Genomic DNA, 19,231 nt, shown 5'->3' with positions numbered 1-19,231 from the left:
ATGCCTCTTGGAAAAGATAGTAACGTTTACTTGGCTGCATCCATTACAAACACCCACCTTTTTAATACAACTGAAGGAGCACCAATACAAGTTATCCACAGGCATCCATTGTTGTTCCTAGCAAGCCCATACTAACTGGAAGCAGTGACAGATGCGCCACCGCCCCCACTGCATTTTATGCAGCGGAAAGAGGAAAAATAAAACGAGGTTATTATTTTATTTTCTCTTGCTCATGCAGACTTGCAGGGCATAGCTGTCGCCACACCCAGCGGGGAGGAATAGTTGTCACTTGAGTGAGCAGGTTTGGCCGACCCAACAGTCTGGCGCACTTTGCATGTTCCCCACCAGGCTGCATTACGCAGCCTGGTGAGGAATATGATCAGGCTCCTTGTCACTGTCACAAAGCTGCATTGCAGCGTTGTGATTGGCTCAGAGGTGCATGTGCTTCCTGCTTCAGAGACGAGGCGGTGGTCAAGCAGCAAGTTAAGTCACATTTTCATGTATTTTTCAACCCCCCCCCCCCCTGCTACTCGGTGGCAACTACCACTGAGTAAAAGGATGCATCTTGCCTCCTCAGCAACTGTCTTTTCAACTCTCTACTTCTGCACATACATACTTTAATCTACGTCACTTCCCACCAAACAACCGGCCTGCTACCACTGCATTTTCTTTTCCTTTGGCGCTCCCAATATTTGAACATTCTAACACCCCTCTCACAAACTTTGCCATAGAAACACAATTACAAATGTCACACGCGACAATCCTTGTGACTTCATGATTTACCGACAGGCACTGTGAGAAACACGCACTACCTCCAGTCTCCACTCAAACATCCTACACCAACCAGAACTCACCTAGAGGCTACTCTGTTCACACGCCGCATTTAAAAAAATTACAGAAACATCTGGAAAATGCGAATGCTCTTATGAAACGCAAGAGAAAGTAAAACACATGAAATGTGAACAGGGGCTATATTATGGTCTTGAATTAACGTAAGGAATTTTTCTGTCATTTTTGTGAAATCGATGAGTTACTTGCTTATACAGCTAAGGACATGAACATAGGATACAATAGGGATTCAATTAAAAGTACATTTTTAACTACTCGGGAGTCTGAGTCCTTGCAGGATCTACCCCACTTAAAGCATGGACTGCTACTTCGAAGCCAATTCCTTTGAATTAGAATTAAAGTCTAGTAACTAACCACACCAGCCACTGGGTGCATTCAAACCAACTGCCTCGCATTTGTTTCTCTATACAAGTAGAACTTCGCATGGGTGTGAATGTAGATTAAAAACACGGAACTGTCAAACAGCAATAACAACATGCGGTGAATATTTACGAAGATATTTAAGAATGCATCTGGTTGCTAAGGGCAACTGCAGAGGCTGTACTGGAAATAGAAAGATACTGTAATATGGATACGTAAAACAGTCGCTGACATTTTGTTATTATAAGGGAAATGGATCGAGAAGACGGACGAGCAGTAGAGATTCACAAAATACTTTCCAAACGTGATCTCTGGAACTAAAACGCGATGCTTTCATAGATAATTTTGAAATGTACACCAGATGTCGATTTTGGCGGTTAGTACACGGTCATCTGTACAAATAAAGCCATGCACTGGACCCAGCTATGATACTACGCATAAAAGTACACGCAGTGTAATCAAGTCAATCGCGCCATTTTGTTAAGCATAGAACACGGTTGATTTCAATTTTTTTTTAATTCGGGCTTGTAACATCGACATCTTGGATGTCTCGGAATGTAAAATTCGTACACCCAAAAAAAATCACACTGATCACAGGCACAAACACGCTGTTCTCATAACAGGCACAAACACACTGTTCTCATAACAGGCACCGGACAGTCGCGCGGGCTCGTTGCCATGGAAACCGACGCTACGCGCGGGATCCAGGCTCCGAGTCAGGTTCTTCCCCGCACGGCCAATTGCAGGGGGCGAAGGCCACTGTGCCACGCCCCCACATGGATGACAACCAATGGGAGGGACGGCACGGCACTTGTCCTTAAAAAGCTGGACCATGGCAATGGCAGAGGCCAGTAGATCCATTGCCGAGGAGCTGGCAACACCTCAGTGCACATTTATTTGTCAAAAGTCTGTTCAACCGTTGAAGTAAACGAATGTTTTTAAAACAAACAAAAAAGTGGGCGGAAGCAGGCTTCGCATGCCGAGCCCGGGGGGATGGGCGATCGTATACGAGTCATGACATCGTCCGGGGATGTCCAGGTAGACAGGGCCGCCTCAGACCTTCTTGGGCATCTTGAGCAGGCCAACCTTGGCAGACTTCTCCTTCTTGGACTTCTTTTTGTGGCTCTTCTTGTGCGGAGGGGAGGAGGAGGATGAGGGGTCGGGCAGGCGCTTCTTGTGGCTCTTCTTGGGCTCGTCGGCCGAGGGCACCTTCTTCTTGTGACTCTTCTTCGGGCTGCCCGACGGCTGGGGTTTGGCGGCCGTCGGCTCCGAGATGCCTTCCAGCTTCCGGCGGTTGAGCTTGAAGGAGCCGTTGGCCCCCGTGCCCTTGACCTGCAGCAGGGTGTCGTTCTGCACCAGCGCCTTGATGGAGTAGCGCAGGTAGGTGCGGCCGTTCTGCTGGTCGAACCAGGGCACCTTCTTGGCCTCGTTGAAGACCCGGGCCAGCGAGGAGCCGTTGCGCTCGCCCAGCCGGCGGATGGTGTCGATCACCAGCTGGCTGTAGCGGCCCGGCTGGCTCTTCTTGCTCTTTTTCTTCTTCTTGGGCGGAGCGGCGGCGGCCGGCGCCTTGTGGCTCTGCTTCGGCTTCTCGTCCTCCGACATGTCGGAGTCTTCGGAAGAGGAGGAGGACGCCGACAGGTCGTCGTCGGAGTCGCGGTGCATCTTTACGTCGTCAGGAACGGTGGAGGGTGAAAAATCTGAGGAGAATTCCTGTCAGTCTTGACTGAACTCGGTCAGGCCCTCTCCCGTCCCTCGGCCGATGTTTCCCGCTCGGCCACTTCCCTCAGACTGAGCTCCGCCCCCGTCGCCGCGCCTTTTATAGGCAGCGGGCGGACCGCGTTGAGAACAACAACAGTCACAACCGCCGCGCGCGCGCCGCTGTTACTTGTGTTTCTTCGACCCCCTTCTAACGGCTCTAACGCCTCCACAGCGCCCCCTGCGGCCGCCCCAGCGGGTGGGGTCCGTGCCGCGGGCGGGGCCCGACACAGCGACCCCCCTCTCGGCCGCCGGGGTGTCCGGGAAGCCCCCCAAAGGTGGGTTTTAAGGCGAGCACCCCAGGCTCGCGGGGCCGCTGAGGAGGGGGGCGGCCTGTTCAGGGCGGTTTGTCTGGCCGGGGAGGGTCTCCCCGGGGGAGGGGGCTCCATGGGCGGGTGCAGAAGAGTGCGGGGGTGTGGACTGGGGCCCCGGGGGGAGGGTGGGGACCGAGGGCGCCGCGTTATTCCCACTTTGGTTTGTTGTAACTAACACACCGGCCGCCATCACGTGGTAGCCCAAGGAGCTGAGGGGGGCCAGGCGGATCCGAGGCACTCGGGGTGTGGGGGGCCCCGCCGCCGCCTCCGAACAGACACAGCACGCCCACACCCCGGCTCCTGCTGCCCTGGGGACGAGATTCCGGGGTTTTCAGGAGAAAACAACATTATTTTCCGTATCCCATTTTTTAAGCAGAATTCAAGCCTGCCAACACACATTATGCATGAATGTGACAACAACTCAAACCCAAATACAATTCCTCTTCAAACAAATATTTGCCTGAATCGACGTTTTAAAAAATATCGGCATGATAATTGACCTTTTGGAATAATAAACAAGCATGTACTAATAATGGTGACTCGATTGCGTACTGATAGTCTAAGTGATTGACCACCATTCTCTTACCAGTTCTTGTTAATCAAGGGCACCTGTAGGTAATGAAGTGGTGCAGCCCTCTGGGCCAACCCACTTACAGCGGATCTTTTTCTCACCGCCTTAAGGTGAAAGTAGTTACCATTAAATAAATCCATTTCAAGTAACAGTGTTGTAACCCACTGGCTACCATATAAGAACCAGAAATCAGTAGTTATAGTCAGGGCTTTAACCCATTGGCTGCTTCCGCTTTTTCGCGGCAGTTTTAAAAAACGGGCGCGTCGGCCATCGGCCGACGGCAGCACCAGCAAGGTAGTGCTGCCGACGGCAGCATGGAAGGGGTTAAATGGGGGAGAAAAACTGGGGGTGCTCTAAAAGAGGCAGGGCTTAAAGGGATATGGCCTATCCAAGTAGGGGCGTGGTCTAAATCAAGATAACTAGCATTGTGTGCTTAAGAAAATCCCCTCCAATTATCCTACCTTTGGAAAACACTCTCTTTAAAGGATTTCCCTTCCTCCTACAACGCGGCTCACCTAGTATGACGTCTCCACTTCTCAGTAGTGAGCAAAATGAGCATGCGCACATCGATGTGCATTCTCTCACTGCACTCCAATAATAAATAAAAAACTGAATACCTTTGCAAGGCCCACTTAGAGCCAGATAGACCCGTTTCGAGGCCCCCTGAAAATAACTGCCGGCGCTCAGACCCGGCCCACTTAAATCCCTGAATAAATCCCTCCATCCATCCTAAGTGTAGTGATGAGCTTGCATGAAGATGAGTTTCAGATAGGTTTTATTGATAAAAGAACAGCTTGACCACCACAGATAGGAGAACCAGACCAATCCCTCGATCCCTCGTAACTCCTATGCTTCTACCAACAGCTCAATTCAACTACAAACATTCTATCTGACATAGTACAATTCTAAATAATACATAGCAATAGAATACCACACCCCCCCTTTTGAAAATAAATAAATAATAAATAAAAAAATGTGTAAAGCACATTATAAACAAAAAAAAACTAAAAGCGAACATAGTCTTTGAATTTAGATAGAGCAAATTTAAAACGTTCACTTCTCCTAGAGGAAATTTCTTCCGATTCAATATTAGGAGAACAATTAGACATACTCTCACTAATATTCTCATGTACATTAGAATCAAAATTATTTACATCTTCATTGTGTGCATGCACATTATCAAAAACTTCATGAGTACCAGGAAAACCATCTGATATATCAACCAATTCCTTAGAATTGTACTTATCAATCAATTGTTTTTTTGGATTACACACATCAATAGATGATTTACACAGAGAAATTCATCTAAGATTCCAAATTTTTCCACCTTCTACTCTGACAGCCTTGCTAAAGACTTCTATAATTTTTACTGGATCAGACCATTTAGACACTCTCTTATTAGTCTGTCCACCAAATATTACTCTCACAAAATCACCCACATTAACTTTGCAAACATATCTTCTTTTAGAATTATTTTGTACCATTCTACTTTGATATTTTCCTATTCTGTCTCTCACATCCTTAAGATCAAAATCCAAATCATATAAATAATTCCCTTTTAACCACCATGGCATAAGTTTTGAACCTGGTTTCCTGCCACGTAACATTTCAAAAGGAGACAACCCAGTAACCAAATTAGGCGACGTACGATAAGTTAACAAAGTGGCTTGCAATGCTTTCTTCCATTTCAAACCGCTCTTAATGGCTAACTGACAAGACTCCTTGATTACCCTGTTGAATCGCTCAACCTGGCCATTAGCTTGTGGAAAATAATTTGAAGTTCTTTTGTGTACAACACCACAATTAGAAAGAAAAGGCTCAAATTCTCTACTAACAAATTGTGGACCATGATCAGAAATAAGTTCCTCTGGTAGACCTCTTGAGAATATTTCATCAAGAATTCAATAACTTTCTCAGAAGAAACTTTCTCTACAATTTTTAACTCAGGCCACTTAGAGAAGTAGTCAGTCAAAACTAACGCAAATAACTCCTTGCCAGACTGATAATTAAATGGACCAATAATGTCAATTCCCAATTTTCTCCAAGGACCATTAGCATATTCAATAGGAGTCATCTCAACAGAAAGACTTTTCACAGATTTGTCACTCAAAGTACAAGGAGAACAATTCCTCACCCACTTGTCCACCATAGCATCAACATCAGGCCACCAATAGTATTCCCTAATTCTTCTTTTATTTGTTGACATGCCCATGTGACCTTCATGCGCTAATCTGCAAATGAGTTCTCTGAGCTTAAATGGAGGTACAATTTTGTCAGCTCTTACTACCATGTCCTGACTAAGCATTAGCTCATCTTTAACTTTAAAAAATGAAGCTAATTCACCAGTTAGCTTTCTTTCATCAGGCCAACCCACAGACAAAAGTTGCCTGACCTGCTTAAAACATCATCTTGACTCATAGCTTCAATCCAATCCTTCTCAGAAATAGCAGAATACCCTTCTTGTCTTAAAATCCAATTCACATCACCAACAGTGTAGGCAATATCACATTCATCAGACTTACCCAAATCTAAATCATTACTCAAAGGAAAACGTGACATGCAATCTGCATGGACATTTGATCGACCAGGAACATAAACCCCTTCACAGCAAAATTCTTGCAATTTAGCAGCTAATCTTGCCAAGCGGGCTGTAAGCACTCTTCCACCACCAGCAGACAACATGGTAATCAATGGCTTATGATCAGTCCTTAAAGAAAACGTAGTTCCCCACAAAAACTGCCGGAAATGCTGTGCTGCCCAAGTACACGCAAGTAACTCCTTTTCAATTGTGGAATAATTGAACTCAGCATCCCGAAGTGTCCTGGAAGCGTAAGATACCACAAACTCCCCAAACTTATCTTTCTGCATTAAAACAGCACCTAACCCTACGTTGCTAGCATCTACACAAACAATACATTCTTTACCTACTGAATATGGTTTATGAAATGGAGCATCAACAATTTTGTTTTTAAGAATCTCAAAGGATTCCTGTTGTTCTTTCCCCCACATAAATTTTGTATTCTTTTTTAACAACATTCTTAAAGGATGGACAATGGTTGAGTAATTTTGCACAAATTTGCCATAGAATTCTGTAAGACCTAAAAAAGAAAGTAATTGTTCTTTGGAAGTAGGCGTGGGTGCTTTGGTAAAACTGCGTACATGGTTAATTTTAGGTTTGATACCTTCTATTGAAATTTCATGACCCAAATATTCCACTTTTTCTTGCCTAAACTTGCATTTCGAAAATTTCAAGGTCAGACCCTTCAATTGGACTTTATGTAAAACTGAAAATAAATTCTCATCATGTTCTTTACAATCCTTACCAAAAATCAAAATATCGTCCTGAAAAGCTATTGCTCCTTTACAATCCATTAATAGTTCCTTCATTAAACGTTGGGCAACTGAAGCTGCACTCGCTAATCCGAAAGGCATTCGTAAAAATTGGAACATGCCTTCCGGTGTAACAAAAGCAGTCAATTTTCTGGAATCATCAAGTAACTCCACCTGATAATAGGCACTTGCCAGATCAATAGTGGAAAAAACTGTAGCTTCAGACAAAGTGGAAATGAGCTCATGTATATTAGGAAGAGGATGTTTATCTATCCAAATCTCTTTATTGAGACTATGGACATGCGCCCACAAACGAAGATCGCCTGTGCTCTTAAGAGACAAAACAATGGGAGAAACCCAGGGAGACAATTCAATTGGTTCAATAATCTTTTTCTGGACAAAATCATCTAATATTTCTTTTAGCTTGGTCCTATAGGCTAAGGGAACATTTCTAACTTTATATCTAACGGGAACAGCTTTATCATTCAAAATAATTTATGTTTGAAATGAGTATATTTTCCCAAATTTTTGCCCAAAACTTCAGGATAATTCTTTATAATGTATTTGGTAAACAAATCATTATTAGTAGAATCAGAAGAAGTAAACTTCACATTAGAATTAGTCTGTGATACCTGACTACTTAAACTTACGACACAAACAGGAGGAGAGGCATTCTGTTTAATCCCCAATTCCTGTTGATGAGGCCAACCCAGAATAGATACTCCTTTAGTAGCTACATACATTTTCCCATTTATTACACTATCTTTGAAATTAATTCGTGCCCAAAAAAACCTTCTAAGTCGATTTTATGACCAGAATATCCACCAGGTTGAATATCAGGAAATAATAATTCCCTTTCACCCCAAAATTGTTTGAAAATATTGTTGCCAATAATGGTATACCAGGAACATGAATCAACCATTAATTCAATAGGTTTATCATCAATCAAAATAGTGCAAGAAGGACATTTTTTATGTTCACATTCGTCAACAGAAAGTATGCAATTGAGACTATTTTGAACAACTTCTTCTTGATATATGTAATTAACTTTCTGCCCTAAACGACAAACATTACCAAAATGTCCCCTTTTTTTGCATTTAACACATATCTTGTCCCAAGCAGTACAACCTTTATAGTTACCCACATGGTTGGAACTACCACACCTGTACCATAAAATCATATTTCTTCTGGAATTTTTTTTGTTATCACTAGTATTTTTAACAAATTCTTTTCTGAAATAACCTTTGACATTAGTATTAGAATTTGTCTGACTTTTGACAACAGAAACTTCAGGTTCGGAAATTAGCGTCTTGGCAGATTGACTTCTAATTTCTGATACAAATAACTCCGATTGCTCAATGCCCTTAGCAATGTTGACAACAGCACACAATGAATATTCCGTACCTAACCAAAGTCTTTCCTGAATCTTTTTACTCTTTGTTTTCATCATAATTTGGTCTCTAAGAACTTGTTCGTAAGAGATAGTCTCAAACGCACATGAACATGCTAGTGAGCGCAAAGCAGCTACATAATCTTCAATAGATTCATCTGGTTTTTGAGCACGAGAATAGAACTTAAACCTTCCCATAACAGTATTTAGTTTTCTACCAAAACGTATTTTCATCTGTTTTGCAGCCTTTTCAAAAACATCCATATCTCCAGCATGTTCAATAGGAGGTAAATTGTCAAATTCTTTAATACCCGCACCACCAAGACAATGCCTGAGTAAAGCAAGTTTCCTTTTAGCTGAACATCCATCTTTTTCTAAGACTTCTACATAAGCAATGAACATAGGGTACCATAAATCCCACTCAATATTGGGATCACCAGCAATTTGTAGAAAATGTGGAGGAGCAGAAATATTAGCCATAGTTGAATAATATAAATTACATTTGCTAAATCTAAAATATGAGGTTTTATAAATTAGATAAAAAAATATATATATAAGAAAATATGGTGTGCGAATCACTGTAGAAGCTGTCACCAAAGTAGATAAATGTGAAAGGTGTGCGAATCACCGAGTGAGAAATCGCACAAAGATTGCTGAAAAAGTATGAAGATCGTTGCAAATATGAAGAAAATGCTTCTTTTCCTGAAGCAATATGGCCGACAATAACGAGACGACGTGGGTGATGATGTCAAAAATTCCCAGCATACAATTCAGGATGACGCGTCAATCTTGAAAACGAACAGAATCCGATGGCTGGAAAGTTCTGTGGCTCGAAGAAATGGAAAATGAGATGCGCGAGGTGAGTCTAGTACAACTTGTAATGTAATGTAAGGGACATTTCTACCGCGCAACTTTCACTCCAAGGAGTATCTTGGCGCCCAAACAACTCAGATGGAAGAGTTGTGAGAAGGGAGAAAGATTTCACTAAGTTTCTGCACAAACATTACACTAGGGTTCTAACGGTGGAATCAGGCAGGGAAAAAATCCAGGTTTTCAGTGCTTTTCTGAATGGGGCTTCCTGGAAGATTAATCGCAGTTGCGGAGGCAGTTTATTCCAGGCCTTAGTTCCTAGGGCAAAAAGGGATTTACCACCTTTTGTCATCAGCTTAAAGTGAGGAGGGGTGAGTAAATTCAGATGGGCAGATCTCAGACAGCGAGTTGGTTGGTGTCTTTTAAACCCATTATATAAATAGGATGGGCCACGTTGATGGAAAGCCCTAAAGGTGATTAGAAGAATTTTGAACAAAATTCTTTTTCATATTGGCAGCCAATGACGGGTGTTTAAGGCTGCAGAGGCCGATGACCTACGAGGCAGGCGCAGTACCAGACGGGCTGTCGCATTTTGGACCATTTGCAATTTGTGGAGAACAGATTTGTTTGCTCCAGCATAGAGTCCATTGCAATAGTCTAGCCTAGAGCTGATTAAGGCCACTGCGACAGTTTTCCTCGCTGGTAACGGAAGAAGATCGAAAAACTTCCTTAGTGCTTTGATGATCTGAAAGCACATGCCTGCTACTGCCACGGCCTGGGGTTTAAAAGACAACTGGTGGTCAAATTTAATGCCTAAATTGCGGGCGGATGTGATAGTGTTAGGAGGCACTTCCGCCTCTGCTGGCCAGCAAGCTGTTGGGGAGAAAAGATTATTCTTACCTACAGGAAGGATTTCAGTTTTTCCGGTGTTGCATTTTAAATGGTTGATGGTCATCCACTTAAAGATTGCTGTAAGACAGTCCTTTAGCTCTTCCTCAGCACCAGGCCGCTCCCTATCCAACTCCAATATCAATTGGGTATCGTCAGCGTATGAGATAGAGCTGATATTGAATGACATAATCAGCTTCATCAGGGGCACCATATAAAGATTGAAAAGGACAGGGCTCAAACTAGAGCCCTGAGGAACCCCTGATCTGACTTCTTTTACCTCAGATTGGTATGGGCCAAGCACTGTTATTTGGCGTCTGTTGGTAAGGAAGTTCCTACACCATGCCAAAGCCTGTCCTCCTATCCCTGCGGCAGCCAGACGGTCCACTAAGATGGTATGTGAAACCGTATCAAAGGCTGCCGACAGGTCTAATAGAATAAGGACAGCCTTATTTCCCCGATCCATTGCTGCCCTTAATGTTTCAGCGGTAAAAAGTAGGGCAGATTCGGTAGAGTGTTCTGACCGAAATCCTGACTGATTAGGGTGGAGAACGTTATTCTTCTCCAGGAAGTTGGTAAGTTGATTATTGACAACCTTTTCAGTCAGTTTGGATAGGATAGGTAACAGGGAAATCGGGCGTAGGTTGGCAAGAGTAGTAGGATCGGCAATGGCTTTTTTTTGGAGTGGCTTAACAGCGGCAAGTTTCCATTCGTTAGGGATAGTTGCCGTCTCCAAAGAGGAGTTAATGATCCGATTGATCATTGGGTTCACCATTTCAATTAAAAGATGCAACACCGGAGGGGGGCAGGGATCGAAAGGGGATCCTGATTTACTGGCCAAAATCAGTGCAGCAGTTTCCTCCAAGGATACTGGCACGAAGTTATCAAAACAGGAAGAAGATGTCGTGTTCACTGTAACTTCGACCATGGACGTAGTGGCAGGTATTGGTGGGAAGGTAATAGTAATGTCAAGGATTTTATTCACGAAGTAGTCAGATATCGCATTGCATAACTCTTGTGAGGGAGGAATTTCCTGCGATAGAGCTGAAGGATCCATGAATTCCTTAACAATCTTAAATATGGTCTTTTGTTCCTGACCTGCTAAAGCTATGGCCTGAAGATAGTAGTTTTTTTTTGCCATCTTGATACCTATATGGTACTTCCGCCTTGCTGTTATGTAGACCTTGCGAGCATCAATGTCGTAATTTCTACGCCACCTGCGTTCAAGAGTTTTAACTTCACCTAGTTCAAGTTTTAAAGTTGTCGAAAACCATGGGGCATTCTTTTTTCTAGGATTCAAATTCTGCTTTCTAGACATTTTTAGCAGAGAACCCGCTCCAGTAATCCAGTTACATAGATTTTGATTGTCTGTTAAGGTATTGCCAGTAATGACTGGCGTACTGTCATTAAGTTTTTGTATAACATCAGGCCTGTTGGCTAATGCCTTCCAGTCTGTAGTAATGTTAGTGTTGAGACAATTTTTACTTTTTTTAAAAGTTGTACTAGGTTTCGAAACTCCAGATATATTAAAGGGGATGAAATAATGGTCTGTCCACAATTGGGGGCAAGGAGGTTTGATCATCAGGTTCTGATAATTTGAGCAAACACAGTCTAAGAGGTGTCCTGCCTGGTGGGTGGGTTCACGATTTCTAAGGGTAAGGCCCAGCACTTCCACTATGTCCATGAAGCAATTCACCCCAAGGGCACTGGGGGACTCAAGATGCATGTTGAGATCACCCAACAACGAGAAATTAGAGAACCTAAGTGTTAGGTCACTCAACACGTCCCCTACTGAGTCCAAGAACTTAGCGGGGGGGCCTGGTGGGCGATATATCAAAGCCCCAGAAAAAACAAAAGTATCGTGTATTTTCAGAGAAAAGGCTAGTGCTTCAGCCTCTTTTATGTCCTTTATTTCTTGGATAGAACACTTGAAGGTATTCAATAATAAACAACAGGAAACCACCGCTCGATATATGCGGTCGAAAAAGGTACTTTAAAAAAAGAATGCACAACCAACAATAAGTTAAGCAGACTGCGTTTAAAAATTAGTTAAAACTTCTTAACCGTCAGCGGAAAGAGCAGTTCACTATTTTCCTTATTTTAGAAAAAATCCGCTAGGCAAGAAATTTAATGTCTGGAAAGTAAATTGAAAAGTACATTACCACGCAGTAGCTTCCAACACTAAAAATGTTGATTGAATAGGTTAACGAGCTGTGTACCATCTCCAGAAATTGCTTTATTCTATAAACAGGATTCCCTGTTCTAGCGCCACGTACACCACTCTCTACCTCAGACCCAGCCTGCTGTGAGCCGCCACGCCTCGCCGGACCCGCTCCGCGGGTCCCGCTTCGCGGTTCTCAGCGGCTGCAAACTTTAAGGGGCATCACCTGTTGACCAGTAGACCGGCAGGGCTGCGAGGGTAGAGCGGAGGACTCCACGGACCAGGAGTCCCCGCGCGCCCGATTCCAGCTGGGCTCCTCTCCCTGCCGGCCCCGCCCCCACCACCGCAAGTCTTAAGTGGCTGTCAAGTGTACCTTCGGCGGATTCCCTGTTCTAGTGCCACGTACACCACTCTCTACCTCAGACCCAGCCTGCTGTGAGCCGCCACGCCTCGCCGGACCCGCTCCGCGGGTCCCGCTTCGCGGTTCTCAGCGGCTGCAAACTTTAAGGGGCATCACCTGTTGACCAGTAGACCGGCAGGGCTGCGAGGGTAGAGCGGAGGACTCCACGGACCAGGAGTCCCCGCGCGCCCGATTCCAGCTGGGCTCCTCTCCCTGCCGGCCCCGCCCATTCGGTGTACTTTGCAAACTTACAAAGAGAAGGTAATAGCCCCGCTGCGCGGGAGCGCGCGGGAGGGCGCCGGGAGAAGCCCGGGACAAGGGCGGGACCGTCTGTGGCCGTCCGGGGCCGTAGGAGGCCGGGCTGGGCCCATTCCCATAATCCCAGTCTCCAATACGAACAAAGTAATGCCCTCGCCATCACCACGTGAAACTCCAATAAGGGAGGGGGCCTCTAGTACAGGGACCTTGGACAATTATTTCAAATCTGCTAAGGGAGATACGGGCAAAGAAAGCTCACTAGAGAAACGTAGGGCTGAGCGTAGGCGCTCCATAGAATCCATGAAAAACAGATCCCTGACTGAGATTATCCCCTACCCTATCTCCCAAGAGGAAGGTACGCCCCCTAACAGCTCAAATCCCCTGACCCTTGAGGACTTTCCCCTTCTACTTAGGGAAATTCCCTCCACCCCAGGGAGGGTGCCCGGAAAGTATGCAGACTCAATTCACCCAATATTATCCGTTACCCCGGTTAACCTGGTAACCCAAACTCCTCCTATGCAAATAGCTAAGATGAGTAAGCCAAAACCAAATGTTGTGGTGGAGGTGCATAGGCCTCCGCCTAGTAAACGCACTAGGAAGTCAATAGGGGGATGGGGGAAATCTAAACTATCTCATCTTGATTTTGGCAAGAAACACACTAACCCACTCCTACCGGGGAAGGTTAATGAGATCGTGCCCACTATTCCACCTCCTAAGGCTCAAAGCCCCACCATAGCTGTTACTAATAAGGATCCAGAGGCTAACACATTGAACAAAACCCCCCCACTTACATCTATAGGGAGCATCGAATTTTTATTCCACTCCCTCCTGCAGCCCATTAGCGATAGTTTGAAAAAAGTTGAGATTAGGCTCACTTTATTAGAAACATCTCTTACTACCCTGAACACCTTAGTCAGTAAGCAAACTAAGCTAGTGGGAACTCATCTTTCCATAGGGGACCCTCCAAAAGTAGGAGCTCCAACATTTGTCAACAAAGCCCCCCCCCCAGAGTGCGCCATCTGCCCCCCCTTTTCAGCCACTTATGGCTATTCCATTCCAGGCACAGTATAACAACCAAACTAATAGACCCCCACAACCAATAGACCATGTCCCTCATAGATCCCAGGCAGAGACCAATGAAAGATGCCAAGAAGACGGTAAAGCCCCCCCACACTCTCCGGTCCGGCCAGCCCCAAGACCACGGAGGCCAGATCTACCGCCAGAAGCCAATAGCCTAACGGTGGTCTTAGCAGGTGCCCCCCATCTAAGATCAGGGGAAAATGAAGATTATCAATCCCTTAAGAAAAAGGTCATCAAATGGCTCAACTGGAACCGGCCTCTACCATCTCATTTTAACAATGAGATTATTATGGTTAGAAGGGTCCCTTGGTTAGGGAAGACCAGAAAAACCATAATAGGGGACTGTATTCTGGTAACTTTTAAAGATCCGGGCACTGTTCTGCACATCTGTGGAGGAGTAAATAGATCACTGGATTCCACTATTCAGACCCTCCCAGTATCCTTCTTCTTCCCCCCCATTCGCATGCACAAGGCTCCATCGCATGATGAATGGACAAGGGTGGAACGTAGACGCAGACACAAGGATTATGCACAACGCCCGCATTCCCAACTCCCGGATACACCCTATTTTCATTTTAATCGTTTCAATTGTTTGAACGGCTTGGACGGGGTCGACTGACTCGCTGTACACAAGCCAGTGACCCGGGATAACGGCTCTTGCGGACTTTCTGAACCTCCCACCGTGGCTACTGGCATAACCTCTGGCCTATCGGATGATCCAGTGGCTCTCGATAACGGCATCAGTGGACCTTCCCACCTATCCACTGATAATGTAGATACAGCTGAGGGAACAGACAGGGACCTTTTGCCTGTGGACAACGGTTCGCTTAGACTCTCTGAGCCATTTGCCCCCACTGCTGCCCTTGCCTCAGGCCTTCTGACGGAAGTGGTGCCCGGAACTTTCTCCCCCAACCCCTATGGCATGGCAACCGGCACCCCTGAACATTTGAAGCTAATTTGCTGGAACATTGCGGGACTGGCCAACAAACGGGGCGAGCCGGATTGGGTAAATTACATCGAGACTGGTGACGTATGTATGTTCCAGGAAACCTGGGCTAGAGAGGACTACGGGCACCAAGGCTATACATCATTCTCCATTCCAGCAAGGTGGGAAGGCAAAGGCCGTCCGTCAGGGGGGCTCACGACGTGGGTCGCATCTCATTTGGGCTGCGTGGCCACATGGTGGCCGTTTAATTCCGAAGATATCCTTGTGGTCTCACTACTATGGCCAAACAAAGCTAAACTTGTGCTGGTTAACATCTATTCCAGGCCGATGGGAATGGCAAAGGAATCACCAACCATTGACGAACTTTCGAACTTTTTATCTGAACTGCCGAATGATTCATACTATGTGGTGGGTGGGGATTTTAATTCTCACTTCGAGCCACTCCCCGGCCTTCTGGAAGGGTTTTCATTGGAAGAAGAGGCTAGGTGGGCAGTACCTGCGGTGGAAGCTCCACCCCCGAAAGCCTGGACCCCACTAGCACTACAAATTACTGCCCTCACCCTAAGGTTCGGAATCAGAGCCTGTAACGGGCGAATGAAATCCGACATACCCAGTAAAACTACCTACAATAGACTGGGGAGAGAGTCCCGTTTGGACTATGTCTTGGCCCAACTAGTGAGGTGGCCGACAATTCAGGATTTTAGGGTGATGGAAAGGACCGACAGCGACCACAACGCCCTTGAGCTCGACCTTGCTCATCCAGGCCCCCAAGCTTCAGTGCCTAAAGTGCAAGGGAACAAACCCGCGCTTCTCCTGGATAATAGCAGGAGAAGAATCAGGTGGGAGCACCTGGTTACAAGCAAGGATAAACTCCCTTTGCTTTATGCTGAGATTACTCCCATTTTGGAAATCGTGGGGAGCTATGACATCGAGGCAAACAATAGAGACTCCCAGATCAAATTGTATAAGGCCCACGAGGACCTTATAAAAGCTGCGGCACTCCATTTCACTTGTAGTTCACGAAAGCCAAGGGAGAGGCGCCAAGGCAAAACACTGTGGTACAATCTAGCATGCAGACGGGCTAAAACAGAACTTCTTGGAGTAATCAAGGAGGGTATAGGAGGGGAACGCCTTAAACAAAGCAGGCGAGCCTACAAGAAGCTTCTTGCACAGGCTAAAGCAGAATGGGAGGAAAACCAGTGGGAAGAACTCACCAAGGCTCTAGCGCTTCAAAATCAACGCCTGTTCTGGAGGACAGTGAATGGGGGGTCAGGGAGTTTACAATCGGCACTAGAGCCTAATATAGCACCTGGGGTGTGGCAGGCTCACTTTCAGTCCTTATACAGCTCTGAGCCAGGAGAACATCCTGCTGCTATTGAGGTGGACCGGCCGGGCTGCCAAGGGGAGCCAATAACACTGGGTGAGGTCACTGCTGCCATCTCAGGTCTGGCTTCTGGGAAGGCGCCGGGACTGGACAGCCTACCGTGGGACTTGTTTAAACAGGAGCCCACTGTCTGGGCGCCCTACCTTGTTGCCCTTTTCAACAGTGTTCTCAGTGGGATGGAAATCCCTAGTACTTGGCTGGGGGCAGAGGTGGTCCCCATCTTTAAAAAGGGCTCGCCCCTCCTCCCAGCCAACTACAGACCGATTAGTCTGATAGACGTAGCACAGAAGCTCTTCGGTAGGGTTTTGCTGAACAGGCTTCAGGATTGGATGGAGGAGGTGGGAGCCCTTAGTCCCTACCAGGCGGGATTTAGGAAGGGGGTATCCACAGTGGACCAGGTTTTTAGATTGAATTTAATCTATTGGAAGACAGCAAAGTTCGAGGGCGGCAGTTTGTACACAATTTTTGTGGACTTACGGGCTGCCTTCGACCTGGTGCCCAGGGGGAAACTTTGGAGCGTCCTGGCAGAGATGGGTGTCCCCCCAGATATCCTGTCGATCTTACAGAGGCTGCACCACAGTAATTACGCTCGCGTGAGGTGTGGGAGGTCGGGGGAACTGACTGATAGATTCCCCGTTGGCCGAGGGGTAAGACAGGGCTGTGTGTTGGCGCCGACCCTGTTTTGCCTCTTTGTCAACGGGGTAATCGCCCATCTCAATGCCACCGACTATACTGACGCCCCCAAACTAAATGGCAGCAGGGTGCCCGCAATTATGTTTGCGGACGACACCCTGTTGCTATCTAAAACCCCTATGGGTATACAAAGGATACTTGATTCCTTCGTGGCTTTCTGCCTTGATAAAGGTCTAGAAATCAATGCCACAAAAACCAAATTCATGGTTTTGAACCCGAGCCAGAAACTGCGCCCGAATCCACAACTGGGAGCCGTGCGGCTCGAGAGAGTAGCCACCTTTGAATATCTTGGTGTGACCCTCAACGAAACCATGACCTGGGGATCCCACCAGAGTAGGGCAAACCTTAAACTTATACAAACTACTGGGGGCATCGCCCGGATGATGACCGGCTCGTCATACCGCCCATTGGGGGCTTTAATCCAGATATATAAGGCCCAGGCTAGGGGAGCGACTATGTACGGGGCTGAACTGTGGGGTCATACGCCCTGCCGGAGCCTGTCACTAACAGAAAATAAGTTCATAAGACAGATAGCCGCACTCCCCCCCGAGTACCCCGCTCCTCCCCTTGAGGCTTGATTTAGGGTTGCGACCACTAGCTGACGAGATAAGCTTGAGACCCATAGCCTTCTGGCGTAGGCTATGGAGTAGCAATGATCTCGCAGACTATAGGGCGGAACTGGTCGAATTACTGAATCACCCCAAGGCGCTCAGTATCCCCTGGGTCAAAAACATTCAAGCTACCTGTATGGAATTAGGGCTCCCTGATTTATGGACTGAGCCGGCGATTGTAGCATCAAACATCTCCAAGAGGTCCCTGGCGAATTTGTACCACGAACACAAATGGGCAAGGGCCAAAGCTACCCAGCCAGACGGGTCCCTATCATCTGTGTTCTTGCAAAGCAAGGATCTTTATAGGTTTGAAAAGGCATTGGATCCTATCTACCCCATACTTGCTAGAAAGCTGTTCCTCCAATGGAGATACGGCACATTGCCCTTCCGGTCCTTTACAAGCTCCTGGTCATCGGCTTCCTCCACAAAGCACTGTCCTGTCTGTGCTGACAAGGAGGAAAACGACTTGCACGTGGTCTTTTTCTGCCCAGCCTACAAGGCAGCTAGAAAATACTGGCTCCTCCCTTTGATAAGGAATATGGGTGGCAGGGAATATGCACCAATGTACAGGATTTTAAAATCTGATGTTACCGGCCCAACTGTTTTTGCACTTTCCAAATTCTTTACTAATGTCTGGTATACGCGTAATCGCTTCTTAAAGATGTTGGGTAGTACTTAGAAATTCTTCTCTTTTTTAAGATGCTTAAGTCTGTACAGGATCCTTTTAATATATGTATTGAATGTTTTATCTGTTATGATGGAGTTACATGTGATTTTTATTTGTACTGTGTATCTTTTATGACCGAATGGTCGAAATAAAGATTGGAAAGTATAAGTATAAACAGGTGAACGCTGTCATCACGAAATAAAATCCATATCCTCCCAATCGTTGCCAATATTTATGTAGTGATGAGCTTGCAAGAAGATGAGTTTCAGATAGGATTTATTGATAAAAGAACAGCTTGACAACCAAAGATAGGAGAACCAGACCAATCCTTCGATCTCTCGTAACTCCTCTGATTCTACCAACAGCTCAATTCAACTACAAACATTCTATCTGACATAGTACAATTCTAAATAATACATAGCAATAGAATACCACACTAAGCACTGCGCCATCCAGTCGTCTTTCAATCCGTCCATACGTTCCTACCTACATACATATATACATCTGTCCCTGCACCTATCCTAAGTACTGGTCCATTCATCCTTCCACTCATTCATCCACCCATCCATTCATCCAGCCAGCAATCCATTCATCCAGACATACATACATGTGTCCCTGGACCCATGCTCATCATCTATCAGCCTACCCCCCTATTCTAAGCACTGTGCCATCCATCCATCCATCCATACATATGCCCATACATCCATACATACATACGTCCCAGAACCTATCCTAGGCATCTGTCAGCCCACCCGCCTATCCTA

General features: G+C 45.9%; 1 protein-coding gene across 1 annotated transcript; it reads right to left on the bottom strand.

Annotated features, from left to right (window-relative positions):
* Positions 1–1,706: 1,706 nt before the first annotated feature.
* Positions 1,707–3,017, bottom strand: LOC144782421 (histone H1.10-like). Its single transcript, XM_078661771.1, has one exon. It carries the CDS (start codon positions 2,869–2,871, stop codon positions 2,263–2,265), a length of 609 nt encoding a protein of 202 aa, XP_078517897.1. The 5' UTR covers positions 2,872–3,017; the 3' UTR covers positions 1,707–2,262.
* Positions 3,018–19,231: the final 16,214 nt, after the last annotated feature.

The sequence above is a fragment of the Lissotriton helveticus genome, chromosome 9 (assembly GCF_964261635.1).
Source record: "Lissotriton helveticus chromosome 9, aLisHel1.1, whole genome shotgun sequence".
Taxonomy (NCBI): Eukaryota; Metazoa; Chordata; class Amphibia; order Caudata; family Salamandridae; genus Lissotriton; species Lissotriton helveticus.
Note: the sequence above shows the minus strand (reverse complement) of the source record. Positions and strands in the feature narration are given on the sequence as shown.

Coding starts and splice junctions, on each gene's coding strand:
- LOC144782421 (XM_078661771.1), bottom strand. CDS start 2,871: ATGCACCGCGACTCCGACGACGACCTGTCGGCGTCCTCCTCCTCTTCC.